The sequence below is a fragment of the Eptesicus fuscus genome, chromosome 21, assembly GCF_027574615.1.
Source record: "Eptesicus fuscus isolate TK198812 chromosome 21, DD_ASM_mEF_20220401, whole genome shotgun sequence".
NCBI lineage: Eukaryota > Metazoa > Chordata > Mammalia > Chiroptera > Vespertilionidae > Eptesicus > Eptesicus fuscus.
This window is the reverse complement of record NC_072493.1, coordinates 34,748,750-34,764,454: the sequence shown is the minus strand read 5'-3', so window position 1 is coordinate 34,764,454 and position 15,705 is coordinate 34,748,750. Positions and strand designations below refer to the sequence as shown.

The 15,705-nt window shown below is 52.3% G+C and overlaps 3 protein-coding genes across 7 annotated transcripts in view; 2 read left to right on the top strand and 1 right to left on the bottom strand.

The window, feature by feature from the left end:
- The window catches only part of ZNRF1 (zinc and ring finger 1), a 104,447-nt gene extending 101,186 nt beyond the window's left edge, over positions 1–3,261 (top strand). Inside the window, exon 5 of one of the 4 annotated variants that reach the window (XM_054710134.1) lies at positions 1,969–3,261. The gene's annotated coding sequence lies outside the window, so the exon portion shown is untranslated. The other 3 variants (XM_028142808.2, XM_008139660.3, XM_008139659.3) reach the window with 3 other exon arrangements.
- The window catches only part of ZFP1 (ZFP1 zinc finger protein), an 837,904-nt gene that overhangs the window by 788,747 nt on the left and 33,452 nt on the right, over positions 1–15,705 (top strand). Inside the window, exons 1-3 of one of the 2 annotated variants that reach the window (XM_054710127.1) lie at positions 8,231–8,257; positions 8,346–8,391; positions 11,040–11,171. The exons of the other annotated variant lie outside the window; for it this stretch is intronic. The gene's annotated coding sequence lies outside the window, so the exon portion shown is untranslated. Of the gene's footprint in view, positions 1–8,230; positions 8,258–8,345; positions 8,392–11,039; positions 11,172–15,705 lie in introns of those variants that run through there. 2 annotated transcript variants of the gene reach the window in all.
- On the bottom strand, positions 4,651–8,585 carry LDHD (lactate dehydrogenase D). Its single transcript, XM_008139658.3, has 11 exons — positions 8,504–8,585; positions 7,574–7,686; positions 7,218–7,359; positions 6,877–7,018; positions 6,608–6,767; positions 6,120–6,319; positions 5,897–6,025; positions 5,692–5,819; positions 5,192–5,282; positions 4,999–5,110; positions 4,651–4,910 (listed from the first exon to the last, which is right to left on the bottom strand). Exons 1-11 carry the CDS (start codon positions 8,576–8,578, stop codon positions 4,745–4,747), a joined length of 1,458 nt encoding a protein of 485 aa, XP_008137880.2. The 5' UTR covers positions 8,579–8,585; the 3' UTR covers positions 4,651–4,744.

Genomic DNA, 15,705 nt, shown 5'->3' with positions numbered 1-15,705 from the left:
TACCTGGGAAACAGACAAAACCCCCAGGGAAACCAAAACCCTGACTCCGCCTCCTCTCACATACAAAAGTTTTGGGGCCTCTCTCTCTCTCTCTCTGTTTTTTTTGTTTTCTTTTGTGTTAGGTTTGTTTTATTTATTCCAAGTAAACTTCCAGAACAGCTGATGGTGGCAGACAAATCAGGGACATTTGCTCTTTTTACCTTCACCTGAAAAACTGAGGACATGGGGAGAAGAAACAGTGAGGGTGAGAGTGAGGCAGAGGGAGTGGAGCCTGGCGCTGGAGTGCGAGTCCAAATTCCCGGCATGATATTTGCCTTCTCGGGCCGCGGACTGGAACCACAGGCGCCCAGCCCGTCCTCAGCCGGACACACAGGCTGTCTTCAGCCCGGCGGGAGCCCAACTTACGTATTGTGGTCCACACAGGGACAGCCAGCCCCGCTCCTGCGAGGAGGCTTCGGACACTGGGGCAGAGCTGAGCTGGGGACACCCGTGGGAACAGGGCACCCCTGCGCACTGACTTCCAGAGAATGGTTCTGCCTTTCTCCCTGAGGACACCAAATTGGATGAGTCATGAGTTTGAGAGAAGAAAGAATCGACCGCCCTCCTTCCCCTCACCCCTCATCCTAGGAGGGAAAGGGCATTTTCTTTTTCACCTTTGAAAGGCATTGTGGGTCTGTCTCTAACGTGTTTACAAAAAAAATCATAAAAAAAAAAGTCTAGTGTCGACTGGTGTTTTCGCCCGTGATGTTTACAGATTGCTGTCTGCTGCCCGGCTAGAGCCCACCCAATGACAAAGGGACAGAGCCAGGTTCAGTGCTGATGGTGCGAGAGACGCTCACTCGGTCCTCCTGGCCCAGCGCCCCGTCGGTTCGGCCCTCGCCATCAACAACCGCTCGGCCTTGGTTTTCTTTGCCCATTTTCCTGGCTTGGTTTTGCACTTTTCTCCCCTTGGGACCCTGAGATCTTGACTTCATTGCCAAAAAAAACAACCCACGGAAGACCTCCCCCCTTCATTCCTGATTCTTCTCCCTCCTTCCCTCCTGGTTCTGGTCAGTTCAGAGGACTTCACAATCACAAGTGTCCTGCAAAAATGCCTGAACATTTTTCTTAGGCCCTTGTGGATTTTTTTCCTGAAAACTTAAACCAACAGAAGACTTATTAAAGGAACATGTACAGCTACCCGTTTTCAGGCACTCTGTTTGAGAACATTTTAGCCATTGATGTTCACACGTGGCATCAGCTCATGCAAGATAGGTTTCTGTATTTATATATTAAAATACAAAAAAACACCACCCTTATAAAATGTTTTAAAAAATGTTCGAAGTTGGGGGCAAAGCTTTCTTCATTAGTCAAGATGTTTTGATATGGTATTAAAATCATGTCTAATAAAAGATGCATTGTGTGACTTTATTTTAATGGTGCTGTTACACAATCCGGAAATGGGCGTTGTGCACCTGTCTCCCACTTCCTCCCCCTTCACCTCATTAGCCTTCCTTCAGGGTAATACTTGGTACTGCACGTGTGACGGGGTTTTCAGAGCATTGGTGCCTGGGTAGAGGGAACGTGGCAATCAGACCCCAGTCCCAGAGGTTCACTAACCCTTCAAGCATCATGGAATCAATCTGCCATCACCTGTGGAACAGTTGTGACAAAACACTTCTGCAAAATCTGCAGGGGCAATGATCTTACAGCCACTGGAGGCTACAGGGATGTGCGTTTTTCCAGCGCCCGGCCCCCTGCCCCCCTTCTTCCTCTGTTCCCCGTCACACGTCCTGCCTGCCTGTTGCTCAGTCCATGCTCAGTGCTGACTCATGGGCATGCTTCATTGAGGCCCAGAGACAGGCCCTGTTTTGGGGCTAAGCCAGCTCGGAGCCACTCAGGGCTCACAAGATTTGGCACAACTTGGGCTGGGCGGGAAGCTCCGGGCAGTGGATAGCACTGCACAACTGGCCTCTATCCCTGTGCCAGACAGGCCGCCGGAGCAGCATCCCAGAGCCCCCTGCAGAGCCGACGAAGGACTGCTCTGGAGGAGTCCGCTCCAACCTCTGCCCCTCTCCGTGCTCTGCTGCCTCTAACCTACCAGGCCCTGGCTCTGCAGCCGTCTTCCATGAGACGCTTCCTGAAGCACCTACTCTGCAAGGGCATTGCAGGCCCGTGAGCTAAGGGACACGCACGCTCAGCGTGTTCAGAAAAATACGAAAGAAGAGGATGTGTCTGAGCTGGGCCTTGGAGTCAGACCCTCCTGAAGCGGAGACCCCCAGGACCGGTGCTCACCATGGTGGCCAGGATGTGGGCTCAAAACTGTCTGCATGTGGCTCCTCTACTTGGCAGAATGATCTTGAGAAAATGACTTTACTCATCTAAACCTCAGATTCCTCGCATGTGAAAGGACAAAGTCATGCAACTCAAAGGTCACCGTGAGGGTCAGAGAGTCTGCCCAGAAGCCCCTGGCACGTGCAGAGCAGGCTCTCCCTTAGCTACGTCACCACAAAGAGCATTGTTCTATTCACAGCACCGCCTGCTTCTGCCTGGCAACTGTGTCTCCCTGTTCTATATTTAATTCCTCCAGCAAAGCTCGCCCTGAAGGAGATCTCCTTGCCTGACCCCTGGGCTGCAGGCAGAGGGCTATATGCCCACCTCCGTTGCTTAGGCCTGGAGGCTTTGGCAACATCTGTGAGCCAGGTGGGGCAGGGCTAGAGCCCACACCAGGTGCTATTCCAGGCTCCTGGGGCTGATGCTAACTCCCCTCCTCACCCCCAACGACTTGCCCTCCCACCTGGCACACTGCAGCCCTCTGCTGACTACTGGGTCCTCCGGATCCAGATCTGGATTGCCAGCTCCTGCGTGGGGGTGGGCCAGGGTGTGTGGGCTTCCCAGGTAGAACTGATGTCTGCCATCCTCCGCCCAGACAGCTCTCAGAGGGGAGGGGAGGGCAGGAGCCAGGGGGTGGGTTCCACCCACTGTCTTTGGGGGCTTCCTGGTCAGGAGCACCTCACTAGTATAAAATCATCTAGTAGCATTTAATGTTGTTGAGGTTTATAGGAGAATGTCCTTATTCTTAAGAGACAGATGGTGAATTATGTAGGTGAATGATGTCAAGAAATATGTAAATTTCAAATGGGTTTCTCCAGAATACACCCAACAAATAAGACAAAAATATTCCTTGTTGAATCTTCAGTGGCTGGTATGTCAGTGAACAGTGTACTTGTTCTTTCAACTCTTCTGTATGTTTGGAATTTTTCCTAATAAAAAAATTATGGGGAAATAGCCATTTGTTGAGCATCTACTAGTTGCCAGGCAGTGGGAGGCGTATCAGAGAAGAGCCCTGTCCTGTAGGGGAGAAACCTGGGAGGTGGGGTCTGTGAGCTGTCTCTGTGGAGTACCTGAGGCCAACCTGTAAGGGGTGGTTTGGGGAGGGACTAACGAGACCTGCCCCACACCATCCCTTGGCACAGCTACTGCTCCCATCCAGGGCAGCGGGGGGCGGGCACAAGTCACAGAGGAGCAAACTCCAGGATCAACCCAGTGTTAGTAACCACAGAGGAAGGGTTCCTAGAACAAGTAGACTAACGCGTCACAGAGGGCTGCCTCTGCCCAGGGCCTGAACAGTGGATGGGAAGAGGTGAGGGGGTGGAGGGGTGGAGGCAGGGAAGGAAGTCAGATGGCTTGGGGAGAGAGTCAGGCGTGAAGGAGGGTGCCCCTGCCAGGCTGGCCAAGCCTGTTTCCTAAGGCGCCAGGAGATGAGGGAGTTGGGCCCACCCTATATGCTCCGGGGGCCTGCAGTGGGTGGAGAGTTTAGAGATTGGCTTCCAGGACAGCAGTCGCCAACATCCTGCCCACCTCCCTGAGGGCTGAGAGCTGTAGGCCCTGACGGGAAAGCTGGGCCCCAGCAGTTGCTGGGGTGTCAAAGTTGATGGTGGCAGGCGCCCTCTAGTGGGCTTAGGGGGAACAACTGTCAGGTACCCCAGACAAGCTCTGGCCTGGGATCCCAGAGCACGGCACGCCTGGTAGACATATTCTGACTTTGAGGGCAAAAGCGCTGGGAGTTTAATAAATCATTCCTTGGAGAGGTGTGGTACAAGGAGAATAACCTCACTTCCATTTCCAGTGATTCGTAGCAGCTGCTTAAAGGACGTGTACAGAATGTTCTAAGGCCCAGTTGGCACTCATTGGCGGAGTCTGTCCTAAGTGATGTTGACCATGGGCAAGTCCTCAGATTCTGGGGTTCCTGAAGGTGACCTCCCTCTGTAGCCTGAGCACCATCCCCTCCCCAGGCTGCAGTAAGTCAGAGGACAGGTCTGGAACGAGGGATGGGGGTGTCACTGTCCAAATGACCTGGGGGAAGGGGCTGCACAGGAGGCCATTCACAGGTTCTGCCTGCTCACCTCCAGGCAGCCACAAATGGGGTTCAGGTTTATTAGGGCTAAGGGTGCTGAGTTCCTCAGACTTCGTCCCAGGATCCCAGCAATGGGGAGGCCTGGGGGAGGGGAGTCATCAGTCTTTGGGACAGGACTGGGTGTGTAAGAGAGAGAAGCAGCAGCTTCACCGGCTGAAGCAGCTTCACAGTTACTGAACCAAAGGCTCCTGGGACAGCAAGAGGGCCAGGGAGGGGCCAGGCCTTCAGGCTTCTCTCCCCCTTCTGGCCTTGAGCTCCAGGTGCAAAGGCAGAGCTGTTCTGTGGCAGGAAGAGTCCAGAGAGGATGTTCCACTGTCCAGGGTTTGTGTGCCAAGTGCTCGGAGCCCCTCACAGCACCTTGCCTGGGTTCATGAGGCCTCGGGGATCCAGTGTGGCCTTGAGCTGCCGCATGGTCTCTATGCCCACGGCTCCCACCTCCTCCTGCAGCAGCTGCCGTTTGCCCAGCCCAATGCCATGTTCCCCTGTGCATGTACCATGGAGTGCCAGCGCCCGCCTGGGAAGCAGTGAAGAGACCATCAGCGGGGGGCTCCTCCCACTCCCCTCAGTCTCCCCCACCTCCCTGGCCCAGACTGTGCTCTTACCTACCCAGCTGGTGTGCAAAGGCCTCAACCCTGCAGAGCTCCTCAGTATCCTCCGGGTCTACCAGCAGGATGCAGTGGAAGTTGCCGTCGCCCACGTGTCCAACAATGGTTCCTGGGGGCCCAGAGGACCGAGCTGCTGCTCCCAGCCCAGCCTCCCCCCCTCCCCCCTACTCCAGCAGTGGGCAGGCAGCACCTGTGATCCCCGAGGCCTTCAGGTCCTCCTTGGTCTGTACCAGGATCTCCGGCAGCCGGGAGATGGGCACACAGACGTCAGTGGCATAGCCCTGGGACAGGGGCAGGCCTGTGAGATTCTCCCCTCACCTTCTGCCTGCCCAGGGGTAAGGGGTCACAGTAGTCAAGGTCTAGGGGGCTTGCCTGCTCTCGAGGGCTCAGTTTCCCCTGTACAAGATTATGGCTGGGGCATGTTCTCCAGACACTGCCAGCCAAGGCTTCCACAGCTCTCTCCTTGCTCCCCACCCTTGCTGTGTCCCTCCCCACCCCCCCTTCCCTGTGCCCACGGCCTGGCTCCATGCAGAGGCCCCTCCTGAGGGTTGGGCAGACGACTCTGCTTTCCCTCTAATGGCCAAGTGGGGGCAGTTCTGCCTGCTGTGGGCTTAGCCTGCTGCTCTGGACACCAGGGCAGTGGGCTGAGCAGAGCGTCCGTGGGTCCCGCTCCCCCTCAGCCTGGCTCACCTTGCAGCCCGGCCGCAGAGCCAGGGCTGCGTACCAAGCATTGTGCCGGGCGGCCCAGAGCTGGCTGCGCTGCTCCGCCTCCTTGGCCCAGGAGAAGTGGAAGGCTCCATTGGACTGGGTGATCTCCTCTGCAGGGGACGGGGGAACTGACTCCAGGCCCTACGCTGGGCAGCCTGTGCCCCTGCCCCCCAGCACCCCAGCGCACCTGTCCGCTGCACCTGCTCTACCAGGGCCTGCTCGGAGCCATGGAACTCGAGGAATAGCGTGGGTGCCACGGAGCAGTCCAGTTTGCTGTACCTGTTGCAGGCGTCCATCATGACCTCATCCAGGAACTCTGGGGCCAAGGAGAGGGCAGGTGAAGTGAGGGCCGGTCTTCAAAGGGGGCCTCTTCTGAGGAGCCCACCTGGACTGCCCAGTTCCCGGCTCACCAATGCGGGCCACAGGTACTGCAGCCTGGAGGATGTGCACGGTGCTATCCACGGCCGCCTGGACACTGGGGAACGCACAGGTGGCGGCCACCGTGGCCTCGGGGGCAGGGTGCAGGCGCAGAGTGGCGGCTGTGATGAGGCCCAGGGTTCCCTCGGAGCCCACAAAGAGCCCGGTGAGGTTGTAGCCAGCTGCGCTCTTCCTGGACCCCGGGGACACGCAGGTAGGTGAGTGCCCAGGCCACGTGACAACGGATTTCTGGTCAGAAGTCTGGAGCTAGAAGTCGGGGCACTGCCAGGGGTGGTACTGAGCCCAAGGTTGGGGCTGCCCTCTCAGCTCAGACTGCCATCAAAGCCTAAGTCCCCTGGCACAGGCTATGTAGGCCTTGTGCAAGAATGAACCCCAGTGCCATCAGCTGTCCCCTGTGACGGTTTCAGGAGCCCGGCCGCCGAGGGGAGCGGCGCAGTCTCTGTGGGGGGAGGGTGCTCACCGGAAGTGACGGCCCCGACCCGCGGTGTGAAGCAGCTGCCCGCCAGGCAGCACCACCTCCAGGTTCAGCACGTTGTCCCGAATAGTGCCGTAGCGCACAGCGTTGGTGCCTGAGGCCCCTGTGGCTGCCATGCCACAGAGAGAGGCGTCTGCACCTGGGTCTGGAGAGGGCAGGCAGGAGGCAGCCTGGGGCAGACGCCCGGGGGCAGAGGGGACCCTGCAAGCCCCCCAAAGAGCCCTGCCTCCAGGGAGCCCTCGGCCGCAGCCTACCCACAGGAAACCAGAGGCCACTGTCCCGCAGGTGCGTGTTGAGCGCTTTGCGGGTGACGCCGGGCTCCACCACCACAGAGAAGTCTTCCGGATTTAGCGCCAGGATCCGGTCCATGTGGGTCAGGTTGAAGCAGACACCACCCTGGCGGAAGGGGTGTCCGGGGTTAGGTGACCGAGTTTTTCTGCCAGCCACAGGCCCCAGGCCCCCACCTCGAAGCTGACCCTCCCAGCAGCCAGGCCAGATCCTCAGATGGCCAGTAAGGAGGATTGGACCTGAGCCACCACGCTGAGTGTGACACGAATGTGACAAGTGTGATGGGACCAGGGAGGGGCCACCATACCTGCACAGCACAGACTCCGCCCTCAAGCCCAGTGCCTGTGCCAAAGGGGATGATGGGCACGCCTTGGCTGTAGCACAGGGCTGCCAGCTGGCTGACTTGCTCCACATTCTGGGGCCACACCACGGCGTCCGGAGGTCGGCACCTAGAACCAGACCCTCAGCAGTTTAGGGGGGGGCAGGAGACTTCCTGGTCCTGCTCAGGATCCCCCAAGGTATTATAGGGCCTGGGGCTGCACATGGGACTGGGGTATGGAGGAGAGAATGCCAGAGGACCCCAAAACAAACGGGTGGGGAAGAAGCCAGCCCAGAACCCTCACTCTCCACCAGGGGCTCTGACCGAGGAGGGGACCCCCACACCTGTGCATCGACTCATCGTGCCCGTGTTGTTGTAGGACTGCAGCAGCAGTAGACACGTGGGGGCTCCCCACAACTGCCTTCAGAGCCTCCACAAAGTCCTCGCCGAGTTTGCCCTGCAGGGAAGAAACACTTGGGGCCACGGGCCTGCCCCTTTGGGGGGGGGGGGGGCGGGGAGGCTGGAGTGGGAGAGGGGCTGCCTGCCCCCCTGACACTGCCTCCGAGGCCCAGGCCTTGCCAGTGGGCCCACCAGAAGCAGATCCACTCTGCAGGTAGGCCCCTTTCCAAACAGAACCCCGGGGGTCAGTGTTTCACTTCAGAAAAACTGCCACTGGACGAAAAGAACCGGGTTCACTCTACAAAAAGGGTCATCAGCAGGGTTCCATAACGTAGCCAGTCCTGCCACAGTGACTTGGAAAGGTTACTCATCTCTCTCCCTCCTCTAAGGCCAGCCAGGCGTTGCTCTACGCCAGGGACAGAGCTTGAGAAAGGAAGGACAGGAAGAAAAAGCTCCATTGCCCACCAACTACAGTGCCCCGGCCCCATTCGGCCCTGCCTGGGACTTGTAGGGCTCTTAGAGCCTTTCTGGGGCTTTCTTCCCATTTTACAGATGGACAATCAAGGCCAGCCAAAGACAGAGCCTAGCCTAGAACCCAAGCCCTTGCCTCCCAGACACTCTTTCAAAAGGTGTGTATACATCCGGGTGCCCCAAAGAGACACCCTGCAGCCCACAAACCTTTCATTTGGCATTCTCCCCCCTCTTCCCCCTTGACAGCCTGGGAGCCTTGGCCAACTCACTCAACACCCATGCTTGACACCGGGTGAGCCCATCGATCCTCTGTTCAAGGTCACGTGGTGCTGGGGCAGCACAGAGCCTGGTGGGACTTGGCAGGTGGGGGGAAGCCCACCCTCCAGGGAGCTTTCCCTGCCTACCTGCTTTATCCTGGAGCAGTAACCCCTCCAGGGGAACAGCCCCCAGGTTGCTGTGGCCCGTAGCAGACTGGCCATAGCTGGGCAGTGGTGAAAGGGGTGTGGGCCCTTAAGCTGGGAGCTGCACCAGCCCATTGGCTGTGCTCAGGGTGGAGCCTGCTTAAGGTGGCACTCCTTAAGGTGGCGCTGCCAGACCTTGCTGAGTCAGGTGTGTCTGCCAGGATCCGCACTTCTAAAGGAGAGGCGTGCCTAACACAAAGGGAAACCGGAGAGCAGGGCTTCCCGTGGTTCTTCAAACAAAGGCAGGCTCCTTGCCACGGTCTTAAAGGTCCTGCCAGTTCCCACTTACCTCTCCATCTACCCCACTTCCTTCCAATCTCCTCTTTGGCCTCTGAGCTCCAGCTTCATATTCCCTTCCTGCATGCTCCCAGCTCCAGCCAGGCTCAGGGCCTTGACCACACCCTTGTCTTTCTCACCCTGCAAGTCTCCGCTCCGTTGTCATAGAGTAGGTGAAGTCAGGGCTGTGAGGAGGAAAAGTGCAAGGGATGAGATGGAGTAGGGCAATGAGGCAACCCAGGAAGCCTTCCTGGAAGAGGGGAACTAAGGATAAACAACAGTTCACCAGGTAAGTGAAGACTGTTGCATCCCTTTCATCTCCGCCCTCCCACTGGGCAGATCCCAGGGTCCTCCTGGCGAGTGATGTGGCTTCTGCTTTTGAAAGTATTTGGAGCTCAGTTTTCCTCCCACAGCAAATTTGATGGAGCATGTAGCTAACATTATTGTGATAAATCTATTCCTAGTGTTTTTCTTCCCAATCTAATCGGGAATACAAACATCTACGTTGGTCCTTCTCCCCAACCACACTTGAATGAATTCACATTTCCACTCTCCATGTGTGGCTTGTCTCAAAAAACTCCTCTTTCATAGTTGGCTAGTTCAAATCACGATTCAGTGAAAGCCCACTAAATGTATTTGTTTAATGTGTCTCATAAATCTCTTACAATCAGCAGCAGTTTCTCTCTCCACGCCTTTTTCCATGCCATTTATTTGTTAAGGAAACTGGATCCCCTGTTTAGTAGAATTTTCCACATTCCATTTTTGGATGGTTGCTTCTTTGTGGTATTGATTCATGTATTTCTCTAATCTTGTATTTCTTATAAACTGTTAGATCTAGATGTGGTGCTGTCCAGTACAATTTCCTGTGCTGATGTAAATCTGCATCTGTGCTTCCCAGTATGGTAGCTATTAGCCACATGTAGCTAATGGTATTAGTGCTCTCTGTTTGGGGAAGCGATGCCAGATAGAGAGTGTGGCAAACCCTAAAAGAACCACCATGTGGATCCCTAAGGTCTGGAGCAGGGCCATGACATCTGCAACCAAGAGCTGTTATACACTATTCAAAAAACTGCCCCTGGCCTACTACTCGGTCCTGGGTAAGATAGTGAATGGGACCCCAAGACATCAAGTGACCATGCAGGTCCAAAACAACCCATTATAGAGGCAAAAGAAACAAACAAAATGGGGCACACCAGGGCCCGAGGGCAAACTAAGCTGCATAAGTAGGTGGCCCAGTTCCCCAAGTCACCCATCATTGCCTGGCCAACTCTTCTTCCTCAGCTCATACCTATGGCCACATGGGGGGAACTTTTATGACCAGCTGATAGAGGAGGGGAAATTTCACGCTTGATTCATGAGTGGGTTGGCTCAATATGAGGATGTAAGCTGAAAATGGACTGATGCCGCTGTACAGCCCCACTTAGGGGTAACCCTGAAATCCTCCCAGTTGGCAGAGCCCCAGGTCATGTATCTGGTCATCCTCTCTTGTAGAAAGAAAACTGGCTCACCAGAAGAATGTATATGGCCTCATGGGCAACGGTTGGCCAGGAGCCTATGAGGGGAAAGATTAGAAAATTAGGGTCAAGGAGGTTGGGGAAGAGGCATGTAGTTGGAGCAATAGGTGTAGGTACAAAGTGAGATCTTTATATCACGTGTATCACATGTCAGTGCCCACCAGAGAACATCTACCATGCAGGAGACTAAATGAAGTGGAAAGCAGGATTCAGCCAGTTGTCATCGGCCAAGCTCTCTCAATAACCACCCCAGTGCTGGCATAATGGTGGTAGGGATACTGGCTAATAATGGGCCCACCCACATGGGCACCTACTCACTAAGACTGATCTAGCTACTGCTACTGCTGTGGGTCTCCCCTACTGCCACACTGAATCCCCCACATGGTGCCATTCCTCAGGGAGACCAGCCAGTCAGGGCCCCTGGCAACAAGTTGCTTCCATTCCCCTCGGGAAGGGGAACGGCTTCTCTTGACTGAAATCAACACAACACACATGGGCAAGCTCTGCCTCTCCCGCCTACGTGGCCTCAGCTCGCCCCTCTGTCTGAGGGTTTGATCCATCACGTGGTATCGTAATAACATAACATCGCCTCAGGCCAGGTGACTCGCTTTTTAACAAAGGAGGTGTAGTAGTGGGATGCATTACTGACCATGGGATTCACTGATCCTAAAGTCTCCCTCACCATTCAGAGCCACTCACCTCACAGAGCAATAGATGGAATGGCCTTTGCAAGGTGCAGCGATGGCACCAGCTTAGAGATGCATCCAGTCAACCACAGAGCCAGAAGAGGACAACTTTTTTATATGCGTAACAGATAAAGGGTGAGTATCCATATTATTTGTAAGTTTCTATTTAGAAATGATTTGACACTTATAGAAAAATTGCAAAAATAGTAGAGAGGAGTACTATATACTCTTCACTTAGTTTCTACACTAATGTTGATGTTGTAGATAACCATAGCGCAAATGTCAAAACTAAGAACTGGAAAGGCCCTGGCCACCAGGTAGCTTAGTTGTTTGGAACATTGTCCCAATACACCAAGGTGTGGGTTCAATCCCTGGTCAGGGCACATGCAAGAGTCAACTGATGAAGGTATAAGGTGGAACAACAAATCTCTCTCTTTCAAAATCAATAATATTTTTTAACAAGAGTTTTAAAAAAGAACTGGTAAAAAAAACGAATTGGTACAATACTAAACTACAAATTGGATTTCACCTATTTTTCCACTAACATCCTCCTTTTGGGGGGGTGTTTGTTTTGTCCGGGATCTAGTCCAAAACACCTCACACTGCATTTAGTTGTCTTCTCCAGCAGTTTGCAACAGTTCTTCAGGCTTTCCTTGTCTTTCTGACCTTGACATTTTCTTTTTTGTTAATCTCCACTTAGAATATTTTTTTTTCCATTGATTTTTAGAGAGAGTAGAAGCAAAGGGGAGATACACACACAGAGAGAAACAATGATGTAAGAGAGACACACTGATTGGTTACCTCCTGCACGTGCCCCGACCAGGGCCAGGTAAGGAGACTGCAACCGAGGTACGTGCTCTTGACCGGAATTGAATCTGTGACCCTTCAGTCCACAGGCCGATGCTCTAACCACTGAGGAAATTAGCGAGGGCCTGACCTTGACATCTTCAGTACTAACAGTTCCTTTATAGAATGTTCCTCAATTTGGGTTGTCCCATGGTTTCTCAAGAGATTGAGGTCTTTGGTAAGAATTCCGAAGAACTGACGTGTCCTCAGTGCATCGTATCAGTAGGATAAGAGTTGATGTGTCTTGTTACTGTGACGTTAACCTTGATCACTTAGTTCAAGTGATGTCTGTGGGGATTCTGCACTGTCCAGTTACTATTTTTCTCTTTGGATTTAATAAATATATTGGGGGAGATTCTTTAAGACTTTAAGATTGTGTCCAAAGCCAGTCCACCAGGCCAGCCTCAACTGAAGCGGTGGAGAAAGAGATTGCACCTTCTGTTAAGAAAACCTGCAAAGTCACGTTGCAGAGGGCGTGGAAGCAGGTGGGCCCTTTGATGGGGCCACTTCTTTTTCGTAATCAACTCCAAATCCCACTGATACCAAGTACTTCTGATACAGGAATAAGTTTCCTTCATGCTGTTTGGCAAAGGCGACCAACAGCTGGACACAAAGAAATGATTGTGTATAAGGGAGGAGAAGATCATTATTACCTCAATGTTCTTCAGGATGGCTTTTCTAGAAAAACGAAATACAAAACCAGTTTCTCATGGCATAAAAAAAGCACCGTAGCTCATTATGCAGTAAAGGGTTGACTAAGCAAGCCTGGACTATCTAAACCTTGTACCTTGTGAAGAAAAGTTCAGCTGTTGCCAAGCTCTTGGGAGGTTATCTCTAAGCTCTTGCAGTATCCTGCCTGGTAAGAGTGTCTTTCTTTACCTGGAGGCCTTGGACCAGCCAGATAGTCTATGCTGACAATGTGATTTATCCTGGGCGCCTTGGGTCACATGGAATCAGCTTGACCTCTGCTGGGTCTGGAGACTAAGATCCGATGTAGAGGCAGCCAGACACACCTCTGTGACCGAGCCCTAATAGAACCCCTGGACACCAAGGCTCTGGTGAGCGTCTGGTTAGCAACACTTCGTATGTGTTGTCACACGTCATCGCGGGGAGAGCTAAGCGCAGCCTGCACGACTCCACTGAGAGAAGACAACTGGAATCTTGTTCTGGTGCCTCCAGGACCCTGACCTTTGTGCCTTCTTCCACTGTGATTTTAGTCTGTATCATTTCACTGCAGTAAACTGTAACCAGGAGTATTAACTGCTTGCTGAACTCTCCGAGTCCTTCTAGACTTGCAGGAGTGGGTAATGTCTCACGAGCTTGAGACATCATTTGGTCTGGCCCTGCCAAGGCATTAGGAGTGAGTTAATTAAATGTTTGATCAAACATAGCAGGCTAATTTTTAACCTGATAATTTTGTATGGCCCGTGAATAATGTTATAAATATCCAAATGGCCCTATGCAGAAAAAAGGTTCCCATAGGGACACCTGGACACAGTCACATTATCATTTTGAAACCATAAATAGATTATCTTTGTCAGAATTAAAACTTGCTGTTTTTATTTTGTTTCATGTTTTTATTGATCTTTACAGGGAGAGGAAATGAGGATAGAGAGATAGAAACATCCATGAGAGAGAAACATCATCCATTGGCTGCCTCCTACATGGCCCCTCCTGGGGATCAAGCCCACTACCCAAGCATATGCCCTGATTGGCAAACGAACTAGTGACCTCTTGGTTCAGGAGTTGAGGCTCAACCACTGAGCCACACTGGCTGGGCAGAATTAAAACTTGTTGACTTCTCCAGGCTTTAGTTTTTTCCATTTATAAACAGATATTTGGACTAACAGATCCCTGATCCTTTTTATCTCTGCGTCTGCACATAAAATATGAGAAGCTATGGTGCAACTGCTTCATTTTCTAATAGTACTTTGCCTGATAATAGTTATACCTGTGTCGTCCTGACCTACATGAAGTTATCTCTAAATCCTCTATAAAAACAATACTTACAATACTAGAACTTATTCAGAATGGCGACCTCTCTTTTCCTTCTCAGTGTGGAATAAATAGGATAATCTTTAGGTGTTTCTCCACAAGGAGGGGATAGAGCAAGGAACTAGCTGGAGTTCTTTGCATTCCTGAGACCTGGCCAGCAGGAGAGAGGGACTGAAGGGGCAGCTACCTACTCTGGCACTATGCAGGGGCACACCTGTTTCACTCACATGGGCAGCACTGAAAAATGGGGTGATGCTGGTACTGCCCACTCCAGCAGGATGCAGGATGCAGGATGCATGGGCAGCACTTGTTATACTCAGGTGGACAGGACCACAGGATTGGATGATACTGGTAGTAGTTGGGTTTCAAGCATCATCAGGTCATTCATCCATTTCTCATCTATGCCAAGCACAGTGCTGGGAAGGCAGAGATAAATGAGAAAGACAGTCCTCGAATGCCCAGAGGCTCCTTTCTAAGTCATCGGCCATGTAAGAATCCTTCATTCATCAAGGAGAAAGATTGACTTGTCAAATGCTCAGTAAAATAACTGGATTTTGCAAGTTTAGGCTGTTTCATTCCCCAGAGTTAACGTACGTTAAAAATAAAGGAAAGAGCATGAGATATTCACTTTGCTCCATGTCAGGATAATTGTTGCAGGCTTCCTGCTTTGTAATTTTGCCATGAGAAAAAATAGATTGAAGGCCACTAATGAGAGCCCAAATGAGGAGGGGAAAGCTGTGATTATGTATCATTCCTTCCCATCATCTCAGGTATAAAAGGAGACAGGTCCACTTGCCGTGAGGAATTGGTGCTTAGATGGAGTGGTGTTCTCAGACATTGGAAATAATCCAAGAAAAGGAACATCTGCCAATAGGGACCTGATTATGGATCCTAATATCTGATTATGGGTTCAGCCTTATCTGTTCAGTAAAGACTTCTCTGTTCACTCTGTTCAAAAATGCACCACCACCACCGGCTGCCAGCACTCCTGATACAAACTTTTTAGCAGTGAATGCCACCTGACATGCTGTATTTCACTTAGTGCTTACTGCCTGTCCTCCAACTGGAATGTAAGCTCACAAGGCGCTCCCAGCTGTGCCCTAGCATAGTGTCTGCTACCCAGAGGATGCTTGACAATCTTTATTGCAGGAATGCTGAATAAAAGAGTAGGAACTAACAACACTGGGGGAGCCTTAGCCACTTTGTCTCAGTGGATAGAGCATCGGCCTGTGGACTGAAGGGTCCCAGGCTGGGCCTTTGGACTGAAGGGTCCCAGGTTCGATTCTGGTCAAGGGCACATGCCAGGGTTGTGGGCTCAGTCCCCACTGTGGGGTGTGCAGGAGGAAGCTGATCAATGATTCACATCATTGATGTTCCTATCTCTCCTTCCCTTCCTTTCTGAAATCAATAAAAATATATTTAAAAAACAACAACACACACCTGGAGGAGAAACCTAAACCCATCACTCAGTAACTTAAAAAAAAGAATAATTATAAGACCTGGCAAGGAGTGAGGAATCACTGCTAAAATTTGGCCAACATTTCTTAAACATCGACCTTCTCAAGTTCAGAGTCCAGATGAAAGAACAGAAATTGTTAATTAAAATTTAAGGTCATCGCCCTGGCCGGTTTGGCTCAGTGGATAGAGCGTCAGCCTGTGGACTGAAGGGTCCCAGGTTCGATTCCGGTCAAGGGCATGCACCTTGGTTGCGGGCACATCCCCAGTGGTAGTGTGCAGGAGGCAGCTGATCGATGTTTCTAACTCTCTATCCTTCTCCATTCCTCTCTGTAAAAAATCAATAAAACATATTTTTTAAAAAAATTAAGGT